This window comes from Seriola aureovittata, chromosome 19 (genome assembly GCF_021018895.1).
Source record: "Seriola aureovittata isolate HTS-2021-v1 ecotype China chromosome 19, ASM2101889v1, whole genome shotgun sequence".
NCBI classification, from domain to species: domain Eukaryota; kingdom Metazoa; phylum Chordata; class Actinopteri; order Carangiformes; family Carangidae; genus Seriola; species Seriola aureovittata.
Genome location: NC_079382.1, coordinates 15,219,388 through 15,245,067, shown reverse-complemented (window position 1 = coordinate 15,245,067; position 25,680 = coordinate 15,219,388). Strand labels below are relative to the sequence as shown.

Sequence of the window (25,680 nt, the reverse complement as noted above, 5' to 3'; positions counted from 1 at the left end):
ATATCCTGATCTGGTATCTTTTGTGGGCCAGTGTGTACTGTCAAACATCCAGTCGTTGCTGTTGGGGTAATCCACATCGTGTGTAATTTCACCTGGTGAGGGTGCAGACAAGAGGCATGATTCATGTTGTATGTAGTTTTTGAGATAATAATGAGATAAACAATATATACTTTGTAAAGTGGATCATGAGATATTCTGTAAATCATCAATTTTATAGTCATTGAACATGGTAAAAAGCATTACCTTGTTCTGACCAGTCCCCTGAACCTGAACCTGAACCTGAACCAGAACCAGAACCATCCAGGTTATACGCTGATCCCTCAAACCCTTCAGGAAGGGCAGACATCTAATGTCATGGACAAAATGAATGAAGATATTTAAAATTAAGAATGACTGCTTGTTCCTGTCCCATTTTTAGACACATTAAAACAAAGAGGTGAAGGAAGCTTGTGAAGGTACTTTCCTTGAGAGGGCAATAAAGAAATGAATCATGTCCTACATACAAAGTCCCATTGAAATAACACAATCCTAAAAGCACACTGTAACTGACAAACCCATAATGACGCAAGTGATCACAGTTTTATCACCAATAAAGAGTCATGGGTAAAATACAGTTCAGATTAAATGATAATGGCACCCCAGACATTTGCCAAAGTAGGAAACATATACGGACAGAATATTGTTAACAATATGGTCTCAAAGATATTAATACAACAGAAAGAACAATACATGTGGCAAAAGCTTCTCTTATATGAGCTATTTCTGTGACAGAGTCAGTGTTTGATAGGAGCACATGATAAAGGTAAAAAGCTCTGGGTCTTTACATGAAAAATACATATTCTACTATTTACTTTGCATTTACTATATGAATTTTGGAGGTGCTGAAATAATATTTTCTTGAACATGAGGCATTTCAGTTGAGTAAACTGTTCTTGATATTCACAAGCAAAACTCATTGATGGGGACTGAAATGGCCTGTATCCATTGTACACAATATACATGACTTAAAGCTGCTGTTCTTCATCAAAGAAACACTATGAATGTTTTAGAGCCAGCTTTAAAGATGGAGTGCGTGTGAGGATAAAAAGTTGCTTTGTACATTTTGGAACAATCTGGAAATTCATACATCACATTTACCATCAGGTAGTTCCTGTATCAGGGGATATTATCATAATCCCAGATGCAGTTGAGCTCATAATGATGTTTACTATTAGGAATGTTTACAGGCTGTAGTAATGGATAATTACACAGATGCAGTAAACCTTGTGTTTAACTTGTAATTGATAATAATTAACTAAATCATTAGTCAATTGTAGATTTAACAGGTGCAGCAACAAAGTGTTGAGCAGTTTCACGCGCAGAAGGCTTGTTAAACTGGGAGGTCTAAAAGTTCAGTAAGTGTGAATGTCTTGGGTTGTGTGTGTCAGCCCTGTGCCACAATGGCATCACAAAGTGCAGACTGCGTCTTGCATATTTCACTTCAAGACTCTCAACATGGATTGATTAACCCATTACTATGTCAACAGGAAATTAATCTTCAGCAATTTTGAATATCTATAAAGCAGCGGAGTAATTTGTTGATAATTTTTAACTATTCTGCGACATTTGATAAACTAAAAGATTAAAAAATATCTGTACTACTAGAACAACTACTACTACTACGACGACTACTATTACCGTATCATACTTATGTACTTAAATTAGATTTTGAATGCAGGGCTTGTCTTGTAATTTTTTTGTCAACAACAGTTTGTTTTAGTTGTTGTAGATTATAATTTTACACACAATACTATAAACTGTACAACAGTACAGCACCAACTTGACCAAGTACAGCTAAATTTAAGTGCTGCTTACATGTTATTGAATAAAACAATAAAATTTTATATTCAATAAAAAGGAATGCAGTGGAAAACAACAGGGCCATTCTGCATGATGAGTACTTAGTAAACTGATATTTACTACTGGTAATGCTTTTTATGTGCTTTTATCATCAAACATGCAAAATTATGAATGTAGACTTTTACTTGTTAAGGAGTATATTTTATATTGTGGTGTTTCTACTTTGACCTCAGTAAAGAATTGAGTACTTACACCACTGCCAATAGGGCGATAATAAAAGATATTTAATGATGGCCCTATTAAAAAACAATAAAAATAGAAATGAAATTACTTAGTTCTGCCCCAATATCATAAATAATTTCTACTAAAAGCCCAAAAGGAGAAGGAGTAAAAGTAGTAAAATCCATATAATAGGAAGTGTGTTCTTTATTCTGCTCAACTGACTTAAATATCTTCAATTCTCTGTGTACAGCACTGTACAGTGCTCCTTGCATGCAAAACAATCACTGCTACACCCACTAATAAGTTTCTAATGAGTTGTAAGAAGCCATTCCTGAAATAAAATAGACATGAACAAGCAGTGAGCAAACTCGACAACTGTACATTAGTTTTAGATAACGGCACCTAAAACTAATTAAGCAAACTTTAAACAAAACTCAAGCTCCAATAATGAATAAGCGTGTTAAAAAACACACCTTGAAATTTCTTAATCGAAACCCGGTTCGTATAGACACATAATCACCCAGGGCAGTCAGGAAGTGAGAAAGGTGAGCACCGGGACTGACGCAACGACTGTACCATTAAAAATGTGTCTTACCGGCATTAAAAGGACTTACCGAAATGTGGAATGGATATATTAGACCCAGAACAAAAAATAAACGCGCTGTCAAAGATATCCTCATGTTTCAGGTGAGTTGAGTACAGTCTGTCCTCTTCACACAAACCTCCTCAGGTGTTTTGACTGAACCTCTAACCCCCGCAGTGCTGCCGAAGCCCCGCCCACCAATACAATTCCTTGTGGTTACCTGGTGGTTGCAGGTGACAGTTTTTACAGAGAGCAGTGTGAGAAGACAATCATTAATTTCTTCTTTAAAAACCTGTTAGATCCTCAATAAACATGAGATTAAAAATAGTAGAAAATGGGTTGCAAGAAAACAAATGAGATTACATGTAGTTTAAATGATAATTTGGCTTTCTTATAAATCAGAACTTTTTAAGCACACAAGAATTCAGTCTTTAAAGTATGTTAAACAGAGGTTCTAATATGATGTACAATATATTATATAACTGGATTATTGCTATTGATGGAAGAATGTTTTGAAGTTTTATACCTATAACACTATATTTTATAAGATAACCATGTGTTTTTATATCAAATCTCAATGTTGTCATAAATGTAGCAGACTACAAGTAGTGATAATGTATTATCCCTGACCTGTTTAATAACCAAGTGTGTTCTATTAAAAGGGGCTGAAAATTTATATATGCAAACAAATACATTGTATTATATATTTAGGGCCACGAGCGCACTGAAGGGATTGAAACTGTAGTGATTATTATTAATCGACTGGAAGAGAAATCGCCTTTTTGAGTCTTATTTTATAGGTCTCGCCCATGGTCGTGGCAAAATGGCTCGATAGCGCCAACTACAATAATCTCAGATCATGTTTGTATTTAATATATCCATAGTTTGATTGATAGCAAGTAATTGTTCTTGTTCACTAGGCCTACCATACTAAAATAAACCTTGACACAACTTCTTCCCTAGTTTGGACAGACTATATAGTATTAGTTTGATTCTTGAATTTCTTCTTCTAACCCTAAATCAACATTAAGCTAAACCAAACATGAGAAAAACCACAACAATGTGGGTCAAATGTTAGAAGAACAGTTTAATCATACATAGTCACAATTCTGCTTCCAAAAATGAGTTTGTTTTCTTCATCTAACATCTGGAAATGTACATAAGGCCACCTGAAAATGTACATGACTTTGACAGTGTGACAAAACTCATATGTTCATATTTATATAATTGACAATATTTTACATTGCTTTTGCTTACAAGGTAGTAGCTGTTCCAAAATACAGCACTCTTCTGTACAAAAATAATTCTTGTCATATCCTGTGAAGTTTCCATGGTAGCAGAGAGGACTAAATGCAGCCTCGGTTTTAGTACAGAATGTTTTTTTTTTTCCTTTTTAAACTGTCACACATCAGAAAGACTATCAACAGTGGATGTTACAGCTCCAGTACAAATAGAGGCTGGCCTTTCCCATAACGGATTAAAAACAAAAACCATGCCAGATTGTGAAGCCATAAAGTTTTTTTTTTTTTTTTTTTAAAAATTACACTTGATCAAATAAAACTGTATACATTATATTCAGGGGGAAAGGAGTGATGAATATACACACATCAAAATGCACATTTTTGCCTTTTTCCCCAAAAAGTGTAAAAGACATCCCATTTACAGCATAAACGTTTACAAATGTACAACTGTACAGACGAAATAAAAGCATCACTACAAATTTAGAGCAAGGCCTGTCAAACACCACAACTAGACTTTTTTTTTTCAATTAAACTAATACTCTTACACTTATTAACTGCACATATACTACATGTATTCTACAATTATTCATATGAAGCAAAGAAGCCATCACTACGAGCATTACAGGTGAATTGTGTAGCTTTTGATGGCCCCACCAGCCTCCACCGATGCACTTGCATACCCAACCAAATGAGAAAAAAAAAGAAAAAAAAAAGAAAAAAAGAAAAATCAAATCAAATCTAAAAAACAAAAACAGGATTGTTTAAAAAAAAAAAAAAAAGTTCTTTCAACATCCCTTTCTTTCTCTTCTCCCACTAATTCTATTTCATTTCACCTTAGATGTACAAAGCTGAGATAAGCTCCACTTCACAACATTTAATATTTTTTTTTGACTACTCTGACCTTCAGGCGGTGGGGATCCCATCATTGCTGCAAGCCCCCTACCCAAAAGCAACAATTTACTCATACATAAAGATGCTATACGTCACTAAACTACTTCTACGCAAGAGATGATTATTCAGTATCAAGATATCAAGATACTGATTTCTAGGGCAGTGTTCATCTCAAACTACAAGACAGATAGGATGTTACACAAAACATGAAAGAAAAAAATCATTCCAAGGATTAAAACCTGTCACAGCATGCCAACGCATACCCCACTATTCCCACAAAAAGCTCCCTACTCTGGTCATTTCATGTAAAGATTATACCAGGTTACACGCCCGCTGTACAACCAAACCTCTTGCTCTGCCTCTATAAGTTATTGGTAACTTTTCGCTTGCATAAACCCCGAGTGATCACCTGGATGAGGGAAAAAGTAAGATGGCTAAAATGGGGCTCAGTGGATGCAGCAGCTCAGCTTCGTCAGGCTGTAATATTTAGTACCGAAATGTCAGGCAGACTACAAGCCGCTGGGGTAAACACACGCCCCCCCCCCACACTTAGCCAGAAAAAGGAGGCAAGAAAAAGCCACCACTACTGGAAAACACAAATCTAGACTAAAGCACCAATCCCCGAAGCCAAGCTCGCAAACAGGTCTTGAAGACCCCTGAGTGACTGTGGCACGTGGCACATAGTACTCACCTGTGGACGGAGGAATTTATATCCATCCTTACTATGTAGTGCTTTTTGAAAACTAATCCATCAGCTGCTTTGGCATGGGAAAACACTTTTACTGTGCATGGGATAATATACAAATATAATATTCAATTGCCTAGACTTAATTAGAACAGTTGACATAATAAGTCTGGTTACAAAAACAAATGGAATTGTTTTTTTTGATTTTTTTTTAAAAGGATCTCTCAGTTTAGCCTTATAAAGTCACTTGCTGGTGTTAATTGTAAGAATTGTAAATTTCAGCAAATGTGTAATAAGTTTTTTTTCTACAGAGAATTTACAAGGTAAAAAACTAAATGTACAAGATAATATGAAAACCAGTCAAATACATCAATTACATCATTAACAATGGGCTTGTGCTTTACCCAGGAAAAATCGGCCTGCTGACTGTGCGTACCCTTGGGGCCACACTGGGGTCCTGCACCAGGGGTGGCAGAGTGGCAGGGGTCAGTTGTCACAGCGTTCTTACGTGAAGTTGACTTGTCTGTTTTTTTTTTGGTAATTCCCCCAAAAAATGGGATGTCAGAGGGTGTCAAAGGCCCTATGGCTAAGGAGCATCTCTCACAGAACAGGGGGTTTGGGGTGACGACTCCTCCTCCTCCTCCTCCTCCTCCTTCTTCCTCAGGAGACCCGGGATGTTGACAATTACATGAGGCCATTTGTGGGGCCGCCGATGGGACCCAGTTCAGATCCACTCTTCATGTAGTACTTTTCTAGCTTGGCCAGAATGTGCTTCCCGTAGGTGTACTTGCGCAAAGTGGCAATGTGAGGCCGGATCTAAAAAGGGAGAGGACAAAGATCAGGAACGGAGTCAATTTTGTGTAACCTGACCTAGACTTAACTTATTTGAATAAATCTAACATATGAAAGATATAGGAGAGGCAAAATATGGCATATCCATGTTCAAAACAATCTCCATGTTTACAGAAAAGCAATGAAAAAATATTATATTAAAAAAAAAAAAAAAAACAACTGTTGCCACAACCAGATCATGCACTCAAGTGAAAGGGTCCACCATTGAGCCAACCTGACCCCATTATCATTTCCCAACTGGTAACAGCAGAGGTGTAATCAGCCAAACAAACAGACACTTTTGTGCAGCTTCCTCACACAAAATGTTCATTTAATCCAAATATGAATTCACTAGGACAAAGGTTGTACCCTTATCCTCTCCATATCTGTATATGCACACATTTAGTAGTTGACCTACCTTGTGCATGATGATTTTGCGCTGAGCAGGTTCTGCCATGTCGATCATTCTTTGGACAACATAGTTAGCGTACTGGTCCTTCATCATGGTGTACAGGGCGCTGTGAGGCCCGTCTTTCTGGCAGCACACTTCATCTATCAGCAGAGCTCTCTCAGCACGCGAAGAGTGGATCACACACTTCTCAACAACATTACTGAGGAAAAACCAGGAGAGAAACTTCTATCATACACATAGTAATTCATAACTGAGCTGATAAAAGTCAGGGAAGATTCTTTTGATTAGGTTACCCATTAGGATTGCTGAGATGTTGGAATCAGTTTCCTTTTTTTTGTGGCATGATGTTGGACATGACAGTGAATGGGGTGTGTGTCAATAATGATGATGCAAGGCACATTGGATAAAATGTTCAACTGTCTTATTTTGTTTGGAACAGGATGGAAAATTTCTGAGTACAACTATTATGAGTCTCTATGACCTAACTTCTGCGGTCGTGAGCTGTCCTATTAAATTAAAGCCGCTAGATAGAAATCAAGATTTTTTTCCTCTTAGGATAGCTCAAGGCAAGACTTAACTTGACAAACCACAGGACGTGCAAACAAACAAACAAAAAAAGCAGTACCCTGTAATCCAAAAGACTCAGATTGATGTTTGTGTTTAAATGCTGACTGGCTGTTTCCAAATGTTATTTACTTGCAATGGTTAAAAGGTAAGGTGCATGCTGCACATCAATATATATATGACTTGTTTAAATGCACATGCTGTAAATCTGTGCTTGTCCACAGGGCTTAGGAACATGGTTCCTAAGTAAAACTGATTCCTAACACTAGTCAGTGTCTGGTTACCTTTAACTGGTTCCTACAGTGTACCTGTGGTCAACTTTCAGTCTGTCATATTGCTTGACCTGTAGCTGGTTGGCTTATCTGCAATATTGAGGTTTCTGGCTTCTATATTAACTCTGTATAGTTTATCGTAGCTATCAGTAAGAGCATAAAAAGTTTTGTTGAGAAAGAAGTCCCACTTACTACTTGTAATTTAATGATGAACCTAACCAAATATTTGATTGTGATGTCCTATAACACATTAGCTGTTTTCCTTTTTTTCATAAGCGAATTTAGAAATCTGGCATGTGCGTAGTTACAATAGTGGATAGTGTTAAGTGTTGTTTGTGAAAACTTGAAACAATATAAGGTAGGCGAGATGAAACCCTGGTAGTTTGACATACTCCTGGGGACAATGAAAAGATTGCCCTCAGGCTAGATGTCTCTCCCAGTGGATTTAAAAAAAAAAAAAAGAAAAAAAAAAGAAAAAAAAAAAAAAAAAGAAGAAAAGTAAAATAAAAACTTACCTTGCAAATTTGTGTTGGCTCAAGACAAGAACCTTTCCACGAACCTCTGCCACTATCTTGCTCTTATCTTCTGGTCTGCCGTGCTCCAAAACATGCTGAATGACGTAGTTACCATATTGATCCTGCAGGAGGCAGTGGAAGTGTAAGATCAAGGTAGGCAGGTGTTTCAATACTTATTAAAAATCACCAAGAATCAGTGCGACACCCTTTTCTCTGATTGATACTCATGCACTACTTTTCACCATTGGTCTTAATTGGTGTGAGACAAATCATGCAGCTCTACAATGATAGGTAGACGACTGAGTGACACCCCCATTTGTAGTCTTACAATACCCTTACGTCATCACTGCGGAAGGTCAGACAAAACAGATGCTGCTGGTTTGGAGTGTTGCTGACCAGACAACACAACCAATAGCATCTTTGCCCCTTCAGAAATGGGTGATAGACAGTTATGGGTGTAATTTTAGTGTGACAAGGTGGAGACAAAAACTCACCTGACCAAGCAACAAATAACACCACTCTTGAATTGATCTTGTTAAAGTAGCAATTTGTTGGGTAGGTAATATGATCTCCAACTTTAATTGGGAAGTATTTGCCTTCAAATCCATTTCCTGTCAATCTGTTTTAACAAGAACATTATTTTGTTCTTGAACTTGACTTAAACTCAATGTGAAGTTACAAGTGTTTTCAGCACCACTTACAAACACTTTATTTGTTCAAAGAGTTCCAAACTCTTTCATACTCTGAAGCAATTTCAGTGAAATCAAGGAGACGAAAACAGAAAAACAGATTGATCAGGAGATGCTGTAGGCAAGAGAGGGATCATCAGACAACAGGGAAGCATGTGCCTTGTGAATCCTCCGTGGCATAAAGCAAGAGAGAGGAAAAGGGCGAGAAAAAGGCGGCTCAGTGGGTTAGGAAAAGGCCTGTAACAGTTGGGAGTTGGAGAGCTATCTAAATGTTAAATCAGATCGTTTACAAAAGAAAAAGATAAAAATAAAAAAGGGAAAGAGGAAGGGAGCACAGGGACATCCGCGAGAGAGAGGCAAATTGCTCTGACCTTGAACAGTGCATCGCGGGACACTGTATAATATGTTTTGGGTGTCATCTCCAATGAAACGCCTTGATATTTCTAGATGGAATAAGTGAGGGGGCAGGGTGGATGTTTAAATAATCACATATGTCAGATGTAATGACAGCTAACAGTACAATTACATTCATCCTTACACTTTTCACTTAGCAGACCACAACTACACAGGAACAATGACAGTCTAAAAAAATATGAAATGTTCAACCATGAAGGAGACATGCAAATACACAAGACAAGCACACATCTCAACAATGATCAGTCACATCTAGAAAACAAAAAAATGAGGCACATAGGAGACAGATGTGCTCACCTGGCCCAGCTGTTCAGAGTGCTGATGCAGCTCTTCCAGGATGGGTAGAGTCTGCTCCTGGGTACAATGCTCCAAAATCCTTTGGATCACTCTGCAGCCATAAGGATGTGTGGACAGCACAAACACCTGCAAAAGGAGGTCAACGCAAGAGATCAATATACATGTAGTTTCTCTAACATTACACCACAGACCCTCATACTGATTCTTCTGTGGAATAAAGCATTCTCAAGGAGAATCTTAAATGTCCCCTGAGGTGTTTTTGAGTACTACTAGCACTGTGGAGCAATGTTTTCAAATATGGGTCCTTGATCTGCACATGCATGGGTGACAATACACATCCCTGCCTATGGTTTCTCATTATTCCACTGATGTACAGTAAAACTACAAACAGACATTAGGTTTACTGGAAAACTCCTCCTTTTCCATGCATAACAGACATTGAACAACCCTTAGATTATTGATTCTATTTTCTGCAGTTTCATCGTGTTTCACTAACGTCTGATCCGTTTGCTGCTTCTTCATATCATGTTCTTGTATTTACATAACACAATGCCACTAGTCAAACCAAATAAGGGTATTTGGATTCATGAAAAGGTCTTGTAAGCAGATCCAATGCTGTTGATTCAAATTACTTTGAGAACTTAAATGACCTTGAATTTAAACTATTAATGGAGGAGCTTTAAAAGAACATGCACTTCTAAAAAGAACTAGCGAGGCTGGTCTAGGACAAATGGAAGTTTGAGTAGCAGTTACATTTTCATCTCCAACTCTAACTGTAGATTACACAGAGAATGACTGGCAGCTGAGCCATTTCTCATAATGATAAACCCACCTGGCCCTGGAAGGCATCAATAATAAACTGGAGGGCCTGAGGCTGGACACACTCAATGCACTTCTGCACCACATGGTTCCCATTCTGGTCCTTCACACACTTCAATACGTGGCCATCCAGCTCGCGGACAATGTCACTCTGAAATGAAGAAATTAGGGAAAAATTGTAACAGATGTCATGATCTTAAAATTTAATATTGAAAAAAAGAAGACAATAAAACAATGTCTGCAAAACTTTACTTAAAAAGGATTGAAATCTCACTTACAATTACCTGCTGGTCTGAGGAAATAGACTCTAGGGCTTTCTGGATCACCCTACAACCATACATCTGCAAAGCCAGGGGGAGGACGTGCCCACGGATACGTGTCGCCAAAGCCAGCTTCTGGTCTGCGCTTCCAAACTGCATGACACAAATCCAAGTACACTGTTAATACTGCACATAGTCACTGTTCTAGTTAATATTGTGTGGTTACTAAATTGACACCAGGATGAACTCTTGGATAAAGTCCTGACCTCAAAGAACTTTTGGATGACGTAGTTCCCAAATACATCTGTCATCAGTTGGTATGCAGCTTGCAGAATTTCTCCAAATACCATCTGCCTCTCAGCAGGAGTGGCCCTCTCTAGCTTCTGCTGGATAAATCTAGATGCAAGATTTAAAATCAAGATAGGGAGAAAGAGTAGAGATGGAAAACAAAGAAATTAGTCACATTGTCTTACACGACTGCACTTGCCCTTTGGAAATGCACTCCCTGTGTTAAGGTATCCGATTAAAATGCCCTAATAAAGCACATTTTAAACACCTAGATCCATGTTGGTCTTGAGAGAACTCCACCATGTGTCCTGGGAGGTCACGGAGCTGGAGGTTTGGGAAGCGGTTGTTCCTGAAGTCTTCCAGTAGGCGGCTGCGTCCGGACGGCATGACATCAGAGCGACTGTAACGGGGCCGAGACGGAGGGAACAGCTGGCTGCTGGAATTGAACAGACTGGACGTACCACCGGTGCTCCGGTACTTTGCCTCAGCACCAGGTGCTGCAGAAATGTAACGCCCGCTGCCATTCGTCAGGCCACCTAGGATTAGAGAGTGATTAAAACTATGACCAGATGCTGTTGTGGTGTTGGTCATAATATGAAATGTTATGAAGTACAGGGTTGTTGCTTTTGGGACTACATAGTTAATGACCTTAAAATGAATTTAACACTGAGGAATTAAAAAAACAAAAAAAAAAAACAAACAATACTCTTACCCCACACAGGTCAAAAACAATTTCTGTGCAAAATGTCTTATCTAATCCATAATTTTAAAGTGGCTCAATACCTTAAGTACTAGGCTTACCTAGGTGAAGGCTGGAAGAAGATCCATGAGAAGAGGGCAGAGAGGGTGGAGGAGTGAGTGGGGAGTGACCCGGTGTCAGGCCAATGGGGCTGGGTGAAGAAGAGTAACCCAGGCTGTTGTAAAACGGCTGGCCAATGGGAGTTAAACTGCTGCCACCACGTTTGTATAGGTCAGAACTTGCCAACAGGGAGTCCCTGCGAGATACACTGCTACTGGTTGAGCTGGATACTGTAAGAAAAAGAAATAACAGAGCAAGTGTAAGACAACAGACTCCTAAAACAAACAGTTTTTTCAAATGGTAGTGTAGCCTGTAGTCAAGTCACTGACCAGAAGAGCCGAAGGCCCCGAGAGCAGAGCCCAGGCCCACACCAAGAGAACCGCCGGTGCTGCTGAAGCCCAGGGAGGAGCTTTGTGGTGGTGGGGCAGCAGAGGTGTGTGAGAAAAGGGAACTGCTCTGAGAAGTGTTAGGGACTGATCCAGAGCCATAGAACGAGCTGGAGGGCAGGCCGCTGCTGGGTGGGGGAGCCTGCTGCTGCTGTTGCGGCTGGGGTTGAGGTTGAGGCATGGAGCGGTACAGCCCGTTGGCTTGAGGACCAGATATGTTGTTGCCAGAACCAGATGCAGACACCGCAGCTGCTGGTGGAGGGGAGAGTGTGAGGGGGTGAAAGGAGAACTCAGGTCAGAATGGCCCAGATTTGTAAAGAAGTAACAGGGAGGAGTGGATGTGTGGCTTTCATGTAAAACATCATAAAGGAGGACTGAATTTCATTAAGTGACATTTCATTGAAAGGACACACTCCTACATTCCAATTATGAGCACATGTACAAGTCTTGAAGTTTCATCCATGGTATGTCATTTATTTCAATGGCTACAATTATTTCCACTAAGTGCGACTGACACTAGAAATCTATGCGAACCAAAAGAGGCCGAAAAGACTTTCAGCCATTACTAAACAAACTACGCACAGAGAACAGCTGAACTTTCAGATAAATGTTTTGTCTAACCCCGATGCCTAAATATTTATGCAGGCAGAACTTCATTGAACAAAACAAGGGTCTTTAAAATGAGGGAATGGCCGACAATGGGTTTAGACAATCACTGACTCGCAGTGTATTTTCCAAAGCCCTACAGTCACATATCGAAAAGGATCTGCTGTAACAGATGAATCAGTACTTACCAGCCTGTGCGGCAGCAGGGTTGATGAGGAGAGGGGTCTGGACTAGACGAACTGGTCCACCTAGACCAGTTCGGGCACCAGGGCCCATCACCAGAGCTCCAGTCTGGTCATAGTAAGCTGCAGGGGCCAACACCTGATAACCTGAGGAGAAAAGGGACAAAAAAGGTGAGCAATTATAGATTACTGAATATAAAGCAGTTGTAAATCTTGTTGTGACAATTATCCTCAATCAGAAGAAACACCGTTTTCAATCAGTGATAATTATGAGAATGAACATATATATTTCAACAGAACATATCAAAAGGATGGTTGTTTCAAGTACCGTTATACGAACCCCAAAATCCTGCTCACAAAACATGAATGTGTTTGGTTATTAGTATCTTTGGCTTGTATAAGGTGGTCCACTCACCAGGCATTCCTGCGTATGCCAATGCAGGGTTTGCAGCAGCTGCTGCAGCTAGAGATTCTTGCTGACTCTGCTGGCCTTGCCCAGGTGTAAGAGGTCGCTGGTTGGCTCCTGTGCGCATCACCTGGAGGAGGAGGTACTGATACTGTCAAACCCACAGGCTGCCAAAATACTGGATTAAAAGCTCTCAAGCATATTCTGTAATTGAAGCCCCTGACAACTTTGTTTCAGATCTTGAGTATTTCTATTTTGTATTGAATATTTATGGCTAAATGGCGAACAGTCACGGTTAGTTTAGCTAATCTACTTTATCAGGACTGCATGGGTTTGGTTTGATCAGATTTGATTGATAGCTGCCTAGCAACATTAACAACCAACTCCACAAATGACATCACATTTTGATTCAAATGTGGCTTACTCTGATGGGTGCATAGAAGTATGTGATATCAAGGACATGCATACAAATACGAACACCCTTCATTTAGAAAAAACAAACAAACAAGTGTTTTATATTTAACAAAGTCATTGTGTGTTGATCTAGGACTCCATTACTCATATTAAAAAAGCTAAATGAGAAAATAGATTTCAGTCAACCCAAACATGTGAGAACATCACTTTACAGAAGGTTTATTGGAAATGCATCCTGAACATAAATAATTCCTACCTGTGGTTGGCCAGGCCCTGGTCCCTGATTGGATGCTTGCTGATTAGCTGAGTGATTGGCAGTAGATGCAGCCTGTTGCTGGAAAAGATTGGCCGGGTACACACCCCAAGGGACTCCGTAGTACTGTGGTGGAACCACTGTGGGCCCTGAGGAAAACATTTTGATGTTGCATACACCTCTTATACAACTGAGGAAGACAATACTTTTTAAAACTTAACTTGACACAATTGCATTATGCATCAAAAGTCCACAGGCCTCTTAATGAGAGCTTAAACTGAAAGATCACAAGATCTGAAAAAAATGCTGTGTGATCACCTGCAAGCGTGGCTGCAGCTGCCAGCCCAGCAGCAGTGTAGGGATCCGCTCCAGGGGGGGCAGCATTAATGATGTAAGGGTTTGGCACAAATGCAGGAGCAAGGCCAGCTGGGAAATATGAGGAAAAGCCATGTAATTTATATTTCCATATCAAATCTCAATCAAATGATTATGCAACTGTAAATACAGATCTCTAGACATCTTCAGACTCATAGTACTATAATTGTATTACATGCCACGTTGTGCTAAACCATGAATAAGGCCAGCAACTGGACTTACCGAGATGCTGCTGCTGGGCTGCAGCCAGGGCATATTGTTGTTGCTGAGCTGCAGTGAGCTGTTGAACAGTCAGGGGATTAGACCTCTGGAACAGCTGAAAAAAAACAAACAAACAAAAAAGGATCACAATCTGTTGAGCAAACTTGCAGTTAGATCTCTTAATAGATAGATTTTCTGTTTCAACAGACCTGCTGCTGAGAGTTGTAGTCAAACAATCCTACTGGAGTCCCTGAGGAGTCCACCTGAATCTGGTTCCCAGCATAGTCAAACTGGAGGGACTCCACTCCGGCTTGCTGCTCCATACCTCCCATGTTCTGGGCCTCCTGGTTCTGGAAGTCCTCAGCTGGGGCCTTGTTTTGGGCGGGATTCTGTTGTTGGAGGCCATGGGGGTGGTGCTGTCCCATCATTTCCAAACCTGTCTGACTGGGGCCCATCCTCTCCACAGCTTCCGTAGGGGAAGCTTGACGGCTTCCAGGGGTTGGACTAGATAGCAAATAAGTTCAACATCAGCACAAATGCCATGTTAATACAGAACTTGGCCTCAGACAGGAAGCCAAGAAACATCAATAAACCTAAAAGCCATCGTATTTTTATTCCCTCATTCATTTAAACACAATGCAAATGTGGGCATTTTCAATATGTTCAAGTGTCGTAAAATTTGCCAAAACCAACTAGCTGCATCTAGAAATAGGTGGTTGTTCGCTTAAACCATAAAAAGGAAAACCTACTTGAAGTCTTTGCAGTCTCTGTCCATGCCATTTAGTAGACCTCTTCCGTTGGCTTTAGCTGGATCACTCTCCTCTCCCACCTTCATCTCTGGGCTCTTGTCCTCTTCAAAGGGCGATATTTTCTCTTGGACATCACCCTTCTCTCTCCCATCTTGGTCAGCATCTCCTCCACCCTGTATTCACATATAGATTAGGTAAGACTACATGCCACCCTTGAGAATAAGGTTTAAATAAGCAAGAGAAACCCCTCAATTCAAGTTAGAAATGAGACAAAGTCTTGACTTACATAGCCTCCGTTCCTGTAGCGACTATCCATCTTGTCACCAGGAGAAGAGCTCAGGACGTACTCCACCATGCTCACCCCCAGGCCTCCACCTTCTGAGCGAGGTGAAAGCACAGAATTGGCATCACCATTCCCATGGAAACTCTGGCCTGGACGCCGCTGCACCATGATTGGCTGAGACACTGAATGATCTGAATGAAAAGCCGTGATCAAATATCTAAACATTTGTGTATATAAAAAGGTATAGCTTGGTTAAAAAAAAAAAAAAAAAAAAATCCAGACAGACAAAGGCAACGATGCAAAACATGATTAAGGCTCATTCCAATCACACAATTGGAACAAATTCTTTAAAATAGGATTTTACTGACAAAAACAGTAAAAAGATAAAGAAACCACTCACGAGATGATCCCCAGGCATTGTCTCTCCACTCCTCTCCAAGAAGCATCCCTTTCCTTCCATCTTTGGCCAATTCATCAGAATCCCAGAGCTTTTTTGCAGGCAAAAGCTAAAGAAAAAAAAATTTAAACATTTTCTACACATCACTAAGATGCCCAAGTAATTATTATCAACATTCATGATTTATTAAAAATTTGGTGATTTTAGGTGTGGTGGTTAGTTCACAATTTTTAAGTTTAAATATGAGTTTTTATTGTAGTCTTGGTTCACTCACTTTAAATGATAGTCCATCAAAATCTGTCTGAGCATTAACACTTATGTTGGTAGACTTGAGGGTGGCTGTAGAGATATTATAGTTTGCTCCTTCATGGAGAACTTTATCAGTTTCATCCTTAAAGATTACAACTGCTTCAGTGCACAGTTGCTTTTTAAAATCGAATTAAAATCACTCACCCCTGAATTAGTATCCATTTGTTCACTGTCCATATGTATGCTCAAATGAATATGGCTATATGCACTTTTGTAGTCTCAATCCTACTACACAACCCTGTCAAGCTTACAAGTATGAGTTGGTTCGCGTTTGTTTGAGCACTGGCCAAAATTTCAATGTCCACCCTCACAGACTTGGAGGTGCGTCCCCGGAAAGTTCATGAGGATTTAGGACTGTCCCACTGTCAAACCATTCAAGGAATGAGGGCTCCCCAGCAGACGTTTTGAGCCCTTTATGCACACTTTCTATAAGTCTGCATTTCTGCAGTCTTTGCCTGAGGGAATCACCCAAAGTTCATGCCATTGTGACATTAAACACGGGGTGGCCATGGTTATCAGGGTAAGCCCGGAAGTGTAAAAATGGCAAACGATGATTCAGAGCCTGAATTGTGTAGTTATTTGTCCTGTGATGACATGATGATGAACTCCAAATGTCCAAATTGGATCAGATCTGGTCCAACATTATTTTTTTGTTTACAAATCAGGGAGAGATGGGAGGGGATAAAAATGTACAATCAGAAAATCCCAAACCCACAATTCAATGCAAATGTTTTGCTGTTATCAAGGTAACGTGATACAAGTGCTGTCCCATTCCTCTTTATATCATTTTGAGCCCCTGTACCCTCTTGCACTCAATCACTCACCAGGTGATGTCAATTAAGTCTGTGAGGGTTCAGGGCTTAGGGGGGACATTGCGATTTGGCCGTTGTCTCTCGCTCTTCCAATGGTCACAACAGCTGCTCTGTTGTAGCTCAATCTTATCTCTGTAAAGTACCAAACTAAACATGACTTAGAGCTACCTTTCAAGCCTGGACAGTAGCGTTTCATAAAGATATCCATTTTGGGTTATTGCTGCACTATAATGGAGAAAATGTTAAAAACCCAAAACCCCATTACCTCTCCCATGCCCCTTGACTCCAAAGCAAGGGCTTGAAAGTCATAGTTCATTTCATCCACAGCACGAACCTGAGACAAAGGGGAGACAAAGCTTTTTGAGATACAATTCATTGACCACTGATTTTGATTTAACACTATCCAAATAAAATTACTAGACTGTACACAGAAAGCTAAAAGCACCTGATGGAAGACCACGAAATAGAGACTGTAAAATATATCACATTCGTTCTGCTCATTGTGGTTCACAATAAACTAACATATGTTTTTTAAGATTTGTTTTACCTCAAACATTGTGGTTTTGTGAAATAATAAAAGCCAAATATTTCAAGAGGCCCCTCAGCCAACAAAAGATTACTGTTCTATGGAGAAGCATTCAACATGAAGTTTCTAAATAATCACCATAATACAACCACAAACAAAACAAAAACGATGAAGAGTTGTGGTTGGTGGTTCTTGCCTTCTTCTACCTTCAGTATTTCTGACAAATTGTTTTAAGTCTTAAATCTTATATGTCTTCATTCATACTGTCTTTTCTTTCTCTTTTAGCCAGATCTCACATGCTGCATGAAACTGAATGAATTTATTAAAAAGTCTGACAGACGTTAAAAACAAGAAAATCAACTTTCTGATTTACATTTGGGAAAACAAGAGGTTCATGTTGGGCTCAGTGTTTAGCACTGATGCCTCGTACAAAAAGGCTTCAAACTACAAATCTAGGGTACAGTTTGGGGCCTCTTTGTAAGGAGTTCATTTGTTTTCCCTTGTTCCTCACACAGACCAAAGACATGCAAGTTAGGTGAGTTGGGTGTGTTGCTACAGGCATCAGTTGGAACATCACCTTTAATCCAGGAAGGATACTACAACTCATGAATAGGATATTATAACTCGGGGCAGTTATTGCAGTGACTATCTTACCCCTGCTGTGCTGAGGCAGTGACCAAAGCACTGGCCTCACATGCTTCGCCCACTGCAAATCAAGAGACTTTTTTTGTGACACCGTACTACTGCTATCTTAACACACCTTGTGACAGACAGGTGATCTGTCCAGTGTGTACTCTACACTTCACCCAGTGTGTGATGGGATAAGCGAATACAAACGGTGTTTGGACCCAAACTTAGGTTTGCCATCGTGAAGAAGTTCTCAATTTTCTAAATTCTGCTCTTCATTTCTGCTGAGTAAAGAAACAAGACCATCCTTTATAGAAAGCCTTATTAACGTATTACTGTTATAGACAAATTAAAGCATCAACTCAGGTGTAACTAATATTATTTCCATTTTTGTTTCAAGACTCATCCAGTGAAATATATTAGATGAAATATCTAGTTCATAGACTAATTATTTTAACGGTTATAGTTAATGTCTTATGTCTGCTGTGTTCTCTCAGCAACAAACATTTTTGAATTACCTGTAGTGTCATTTCATTTCTTTCAGAAGGAAAAAAAAATAGAGCTTTTGATGAATATATATAAAATTATTTCTACACAATAAACTCCCGTCAAACTGGATTTTCAAGAATTACAGATGCAAGCAACCTGCTTAGCAACCTACATTTTCCCCTCGAATAAGTTCTTGGTTTTAATCAGGAACTCTTACACCCTGAGCAATTATGTTGTTTGCAATGTTGTTTTGTATTTACTGACACTGTCATTAAATCTTTGTATTGCTGCAGCCCATGGCAACTAAAGCTGCTGACATTTTTCATGTGCTCTAACTTCAATAAACAAATCTAGAAAAAAAGGTAATTAATGAATGGCTGGCACCTGGTGTAAAGCATCATAGATTAATGGAGTATGTGAAATATGTGACCTGTCAGAGTGAATAACAGACTGTTATTGTCTAGCCTCGACACCACATAATGCGTCCAAACACAAACTGATACAGAGCAGTTACAATCCCACTAACAATTTATTCTGTGGTTTTAACATATTCAGCATGCAAGTGCTGAATTCAACTTCATTTCAGTTTTGTTGCTTTCAAAGTTGACATTATCTAATCTATATGTCCAATAGGCAATCATGTTGCAACAATGTGCAGTATGAGAGAAATTGACGACCCCTCTGCCACCCCTCTTCACAAAGAATAATACATAAAGAAAAGACAATGGGTCTAATAACTGATACAATATTCAACGAAACTTGTGGCCTCTGGGGATACAAAATACTGCCGTCAGGCAATCTAACCTACATTGCAATGACCAGTCTCTGGATGAAGGCTCTTTACCTGGTCAACATGATTGGCATCTCCAGTTGGCCAGCGATGCTTGCTGGGTGTGCAACCTCCAAGCTGCTCTCCAGGCTGCCTCTGAAAGAAGTATCCAACTGTGGCGTCATCCTGAGATCGTCCACTCAGTGGAGGCTGTGGGGTACCTGGGGTAGGGTTGGGACCCCTATCCATGCCCTGTAAATGTGGAACTCCAGGAGCTTGTACAGCTCCCCCAACTGAGACTAGGGGCACCCCACCATGAACTCTGACACCTCCAGTCTCAGGAGCACCATTTGCATGCAGCATCCCACCTCTTGTCTCCTGCCAGGCCACGTCATTCATACCTAGGATGCTGCATGGAACGCTCATTCCACGGGAAAGCCTAAACAAATCACAACATGATGATTTAGTAAATGATAGTTGTCATTCAAATTGACCTGCATCAATTTTAGAGATACAAAATGTATTAATTATGACGACATTAATATGCAACCTTATTTGAGGACATTAACCCATTTGTGCTGATCTGCATTATAACATAGTGACATGGTAATCTACGAGGGTGACTGTGTCACACAAATAACTCAGATATATGATTTAAGTTACTGTTTATAACTGCCAACATGAATTTAGCACCTACTATAACAAGATGCTTACTGCATCCTGATGGGGTTTTAAGTTTTAAGTTTAAGCTGTCAGTTAAAATATTTAGCCCTCCTCAGTCATTACTCTGTGAGCCTTTACATAAATCGAGTTTTGGAATAGACTTCAGGAAACGGATGCACCCAGAAATACTGAATGGACAATTACAACATAATTTAATTCGCCGGGACATGGCTAATTCCCGTGTAGCTAACTCCATGCTTTGGCTGTTCTACGGGAAAAGATTGAAACGATAAATAATGTTGCCTGAATATCCAATTTTAGTTACATTGCCTATTAATCGACGGCGCATTAGCTCTACATTGGAAGTATAATTTATGTAAAGTTTGTTAATATACGTATGAGAGATGAACGAACAAAACAAGTAACGGGGATGTCGATGGCTTGCATTACTTAGAATGCTAGGTGGATAACGTCGTCCTAGTGTTAGCTGGTGACCATAAAGCTAATGTAACGCTACCATTAATGTAACGTTATTAATGACTAAACGGACATTTAAAGGCAAATCACTTAAGGTTACCAATTTAAGCCATAGTGAGCGGTGGCTGGCTTTTAAAATGATCGGACGAGCTGCAAAGCTACATCCAACATTACCTATTGGTCGTTGTGGCAAACCGACGTGCTAGCCTTTTAGCAAACTGGCTAATCTAGCTAGCCTAGCCAGCAAGTCCGCTGCTAATAAGGGAGCTAACTTTGCGGCTTTAACCACGAATTGATGTAAATGTTTATTTTAAGTTGTTGATGGCTTAGCACGTCGTACACTTGTTGTCCATCATTATTTGTGTCAATTCATTTATTCACACTAGAGGAAATCGAACATGTTTAATGTAAGCTAGTACTACTGGATTGGCGTGAGCATTAGCAACATCCTTAGCGAACCAGCTAAGGCTAACCGCAGCGGGCCTGCCATTTATTATTGCTAGACATCAAAGTTAAATTCACGAATTTGCCATTGTTTTACAGTAAACTTGTGGGTTCCCACGTTGGACAGAAAACACGCTGTTCTCTTGACTCGAAATACCACAGTGGCTGCTTGCAACCAGACAAATAAAACCAAAATAGCTAACGTGTGTGCTAGCAGGCGCTAATTGCCTAGTTGGTGTTGTGTGAGCTAAAACATTAACCAAACACTCAGTGGCTAAACAACATGGCCCCCCTTCAAGTTCCAAACAGAGGGGCCTTAACCGCTAAACAAAAGGGGAAATACTGACACCACGGCAGTCGCCTTCAAAGCAGTCGCTTTACAAAGCTTTTGCTTTCGACGTGGACAAATAAAGAGTATATACTCACGCGTTGTCGTGTCGATAGAGGGTCTATGCTTGTTGCACGCCGTCAACCCAATTCTATATTGTTTTGTTTCCTTGGAGAGCGGTGATTTAGCAAGGCTTGATAGTCAAAGCTAAGAGTTTGCCTACGCCAGTGCCCCCTCCCTGTAAATAGCGTGAACTGCGTAGACATGCGTATAACAATGTCAATGTAAATTTGCCTTCCCAACGTACGTTTTGTACACTACATGTAAACGTAACACACATTTGCTTCAATGTGTATTAAATGTACTTATCAACCTGTCATCCATCACATTATGAATTAGCACTGTATCATATCCTTTCCCCCGAAATGTGCACTCACGCTGCTGCTGGATACCCCCTGAAGTAAGTTGTTTGAATGGATGTTTATTGGACAGTCTAATTTAATTTTGCGGAAAAGGTTGAGTCGGTAACAAAAGTAACAAAAGGCTAAAACAATGTCCCTGGTGTGCCATTGTGTTTTTAATGACGATGAGTTTATAATGACGATGAGTTTATAATAGAAGTCGCTTTAAATACGAATTACAAAAAAATGTCGCGTAATGCATGATCATGCAGTTAGATTTGGGTGATTCTGGCTGATCCTGGATCGGGTGGGTCCTCGTGGTCCATGACCCTCCTCTGTACAAGGGAAAACTGATGAGATCCAATCACCTCCTCCTTTACAAACTGTGATCTCACCTCCCTATTTCCGATTGGGTTGCTATATTTAGGAAACCACCCTGTGCTTTATAAAGAGCAGCGGGTACTGGTAAAGGTTGTGGAGTTAGGAGACGAGAACGACTTACTGGAGAAGGCTGTCCTTTCTCATTTAGAGCATTTAAATAGTGGGAGCGGACACAGCGGGCATATATGTGTTTTGGACGCTACGTCTGAGCTAGAGCTAGGAAAAAGGAAGGGATGGCAGACATACGCAAGAAACTTGTCGTGGTGGGGGACGGCGCATGTGGGAAAACATGTCTACTGATTGTATTCAGCAAAGATGAGTTTCCTGAGGTGTATGTTCCGACTGTGTTTGAGACATATGTGGCGGACATAGAAGTGGACAACAAGCAAGTCCAGCTAGCTCTGTGGGACACCGCTGGACAGGAGGACTATGACCGGCTGCGCCCCCTCTCCTACCCGGACACTGATGTCATTCTGATGTGCTTCTCCGTAGACAGCCCGGACTCATTGGAAAACATCCCTGAAAAGTGGGTCCCTGAAGTCAAACACTTTTGTCCTAATGTACCAATTATATTAGTGGCCAACAAGAAGGATCTGCGCAACGACGAGAACGTAAGGAACGAGCTGTCCCGGTTGAAGCTGGAGCCAGTGAAAACAGAGGATGGCCGGGCCATGGCCATGCGCATTGGCGCATATGACTATTTGGAGTGCTCTGCCAAAACCAAGGAGGGGATCTGGGAAGTGTTCGAGACTGCAACACGGGCAGCGTTACAAAAACGAACAACACCCCCAGGTGGTTGTCTCAAATGCTGTGTTTTGATGTGAATCGATTCTGTCTGGCGAACCATGAGGTGCAGACAAGACGTTACCGCCGCTGGGATCTGTGTCTGAACATGTATGGGCAGTGACCATGGTTTGGATACTCCCTTTTGATCAGACGACCTTGGCTGAACCAGAACGAAGGACTGCAAAGAAGTTGTTTTGAACACACTCGATAATCATCTGATATCGTTGTGTGTGTCCGTGTGTCTGTGTGTGTGTGTGTGTGTGAAATGCACTGGTTACAGCATGTTCTTTGTGGGTCACATGATCCCAGTCTGACTGGTGGAGGGGTAAAAAGGACAAACCACAAACATTTCAATGGACGCCTGGACCCCTGTCTCTTATGTGGACAAGGCCTGCTTTCGAGTCAAGATTTCACTTGCTCACTTTTTGTGTTTCACAGTGTTTGCTTAGGCCACTGCCTTACTGCCAATGTTATACTTTGTAATAAGCAAAGCAGTAAAAAAAATTGCACTTGTTATTTATGTCCACTTTGTATTGTAAAATGGCTGTATTCTTTTGAGAAATTGCACAGCATCTGCAAACTACAGTAATTCACAGAACGTTTTATACACCCTTCAGTGTAAGGATAGCCGTGGTGTTCTGTATAGTTCCTTCTGATGTTTGATGCCATTTTGGAATTAACCTTAGCTTAAGTTTACAGTTCATGAAATTAGCTGTCTCAGGTTTGTTAGTTGGAACAACGTCCACATTGTATGTTTTGACTCCCCAGTATTAAATGCTTAGTTAATAGTTGTTAGGCAACATGCCCAATTTCATAACAGGTCTTGGAGAGTACACATCATGTCTGGGAAAGGGCTTAACCATATAGTCCAATGTATTGCAACTTTTCTGGTTGGTGTTTTGTTAGAGTGGACAAACAGTTAAACAGAAATATTTTTTTTTTTTTAGGCTTGCTAAGCATGCATCTACCATAAATGTAATGCTTGGCTGTGGCAACAGTGACACTGATGAAATAGGTGCTTTTTGAACACAGATTAGTAAAACAGTGAAAGGAAAGTTACACAAAGGCACTGTCAACTGTAAACAGTCAGGAAAGGAAAAATGTTTTTATTTTATTTTACAGCTCACCTGAACCAAATCATTTGAAGCAAATACAGCATCTCACTATGTTTTTGAACTCTGAAATCCAGGTTTAGCTATTTCACAGGCTGGCATATCTTAGCTGTCTCTAAGACCTGCTTAGCATTTTACATTAAGATACAGCTTCATCTGCAGTCCTGTGGGTGATATTTCTAAGAGAAGATTGAGCATGTGAGATGGTTTAGCATGTGAGTGCTTTGTTCACAGAAATATGTTTTATTAGAAAGTGTCATGAAAAGAGGAGTGGGCTACATCAGAACTCTATGAGCCAGTAGCACACTCACATGGGATTAAGCCATGGGATGACAATTAAAAATTTCAATGGAAATTGATCATATGTTATGTTATTATAACCAGAATCTTTTAATAATGACACAAACTTAAAAAAAACAAAAGGGTGTCCCTATTTTTTTCTGAAGCTATAAAGTTATAATTCAGTAAAACTGAGTTCAGTAAAACTGAATTATGACTGACACAAATCCACCTTAATGTCTTCCTTTATGACTGTGAATGTAGCTCAAATTTATGTGTTCAAACACATAGTTGGAGCTTTGTATGTCAGCTAGATTTCAATTCTTGTGAAATAAATCCAGCTCATGTTTGATCTGTGTCTACACAGAAGTGTTGTGTAACTGTCCTCTTACATGATGGTGGGAGTGCTTGTACAAATGACAGCTATGATCATCAATTACAGAGAGTGTTGCTACACTGAAAATCCAGGGCAAAACCCTGGTGGATGTACAATGTGAGTTATTCTTTTAATGATAACTGAAGACAAGAAAGCTCAATTTCACCTTAAACATGTCATTTTTCTGTGGTTCAGAAAGCAACTATAGCAAAGATAAATCTGAGTCTAAAAGAGTATTTCTAAAAATCCAACCAGAGTTACGACGATGTAAAAGTCACATTCCTCCCTGCCTTCTGTTGCTGGGCTTTTTGCTGACTTACAGAGCAGGAATGCATTGTGTTGGATTGGTTAATTTTCCCACATTGCTCCTCCCTATGTGCCTCCGATTTCCAGTGTTGTTAGGTTATAATTCAGTGATGAGTGCTGAAAATGTGCCAAACCTATCTGTTTGTAAGTGTTGATCAAATTATGACCACATTAATGAAATCACGCAATACTTACTAGGTTTGAACAGTAGATGGCAAACAATGGAAATTTTTGTGAGGAAAAAAAAAAGAATGTAAGGGAACAATCGGTACTGTTCTGGGAAACTCAATAAAAAAAAATCAATGTGTGTCACCATCTCTACTTCTCCATTCTTTTGCCTCATTTTCTCACACTGCAGACCAGTTGTTATTGGGCTGTTGCAGCCACCATTTCTTTTAATATGCTTGAAACAAATATAAATTTATTCGCAATTATACTTTGAATTTGGTTGGTATATTTTGCAAATACCGTCATCCCTTGAATTTGTGATTTTATTTTTACGCGTAACTTTAAGTGGTGTAAAAGTAAAAGAGTATATTTACTTAAGTAAAGTGTTGAGGTACTCTTACTAGTATTTCCTTTTTATGACACTTTGTACTTAATAAATATTTTACTTTTTATCTGGTAGCTATAGTTACTAGATATGCTGATTAACACTAGGACATTCCCTGAATTAAGTATTTATACCATACCATACCATTTTGATAATACTTTTGTGCAAA

At 39.9% G+C, this 25,680-nt stretch overlaps 2 protein-coding genes across 7 annotated transcripts; one reads left to right on the top strand and one right to left on the bottom strand.

Moving 5' to 3' along the window:
- Nucleotides 1-3,711: 3,711 nt before the first annotated feature.
- pum2 (pumilio RNA-binding family member 2) lies at nt 3,712-21,712 on the bottom strand. Of its 6 annotated transcripts, none has more exons than XM_056363356.1 (23): nt 21,416-21,712; nt 19,481-19,844; nt 17,260-17,328; nt 15,877-15,982; nt 15,480-15,667; nt 15,194-15,366; nt 14,654-14,948; nt 14,466-14,559; nt 14,187-14,294; nt 13,872-14,017; nt 13,211-13,331; nt 12,802-12,942; nt 11,951-12,259; nt 11,624-11,851; nt 11,091-11,358; nt 10,801-10,930; nt 10,553-10,687; nt 10,288-10,425; nt 9,456-9,581; nt 9,116-9,187; nt 8,056-8,177; nt 6,711-6,903; nt 3,712-6,277 (listed from the first exon to the last, which is right to left on the bottom strand). In XM_056363356.1, the coding sequence occupies exons 2-23, from the start codon at nt 19,829-19,831 to the stop codon at nt 6,146-6,148; spliced, it is 3,645 nt and encodes a 1,214-aa protein (XP_056219331.1). In that variant the 5' UTR covers nt 19,832-19,844; nt 21,416-21,712; the 3' UTR covers nt 3,712-6,145. The 6 variants fall into 6 exon arrangements, with proteins under 6 accessions (XP_056219331.1, XP_056219333.1, XP_056219335.1 ...); XM_056363358.1 differs by having other exon boundaries at nt 10,559-10,687; XM_056363360.1 differs by having other exon boundaries at nt 15,480-15,571.
- A 465-nt stretch (nt 21,713-22,177) lies between these two features.
- On the top strand, nt 22,178-25,275 carry LOC130160692 (rho-related GTP-binding protein RhoB). Its single transcript, XM_056363361.1, has one exon. The coding sequence runs from the start codon at nt 22,333-22,335 to the stop codon at nt 22,921-22,923; it is 591 nt and encodes a 196-aa protein (XP_056219336.1). The 5' UTR covers nt 22,178-22,332; the 3' UTR covers nt 22,924-25,275.
- The last annotated feature ends 405 nt before the right edge of the window (nt 25,276-25,680 follow it).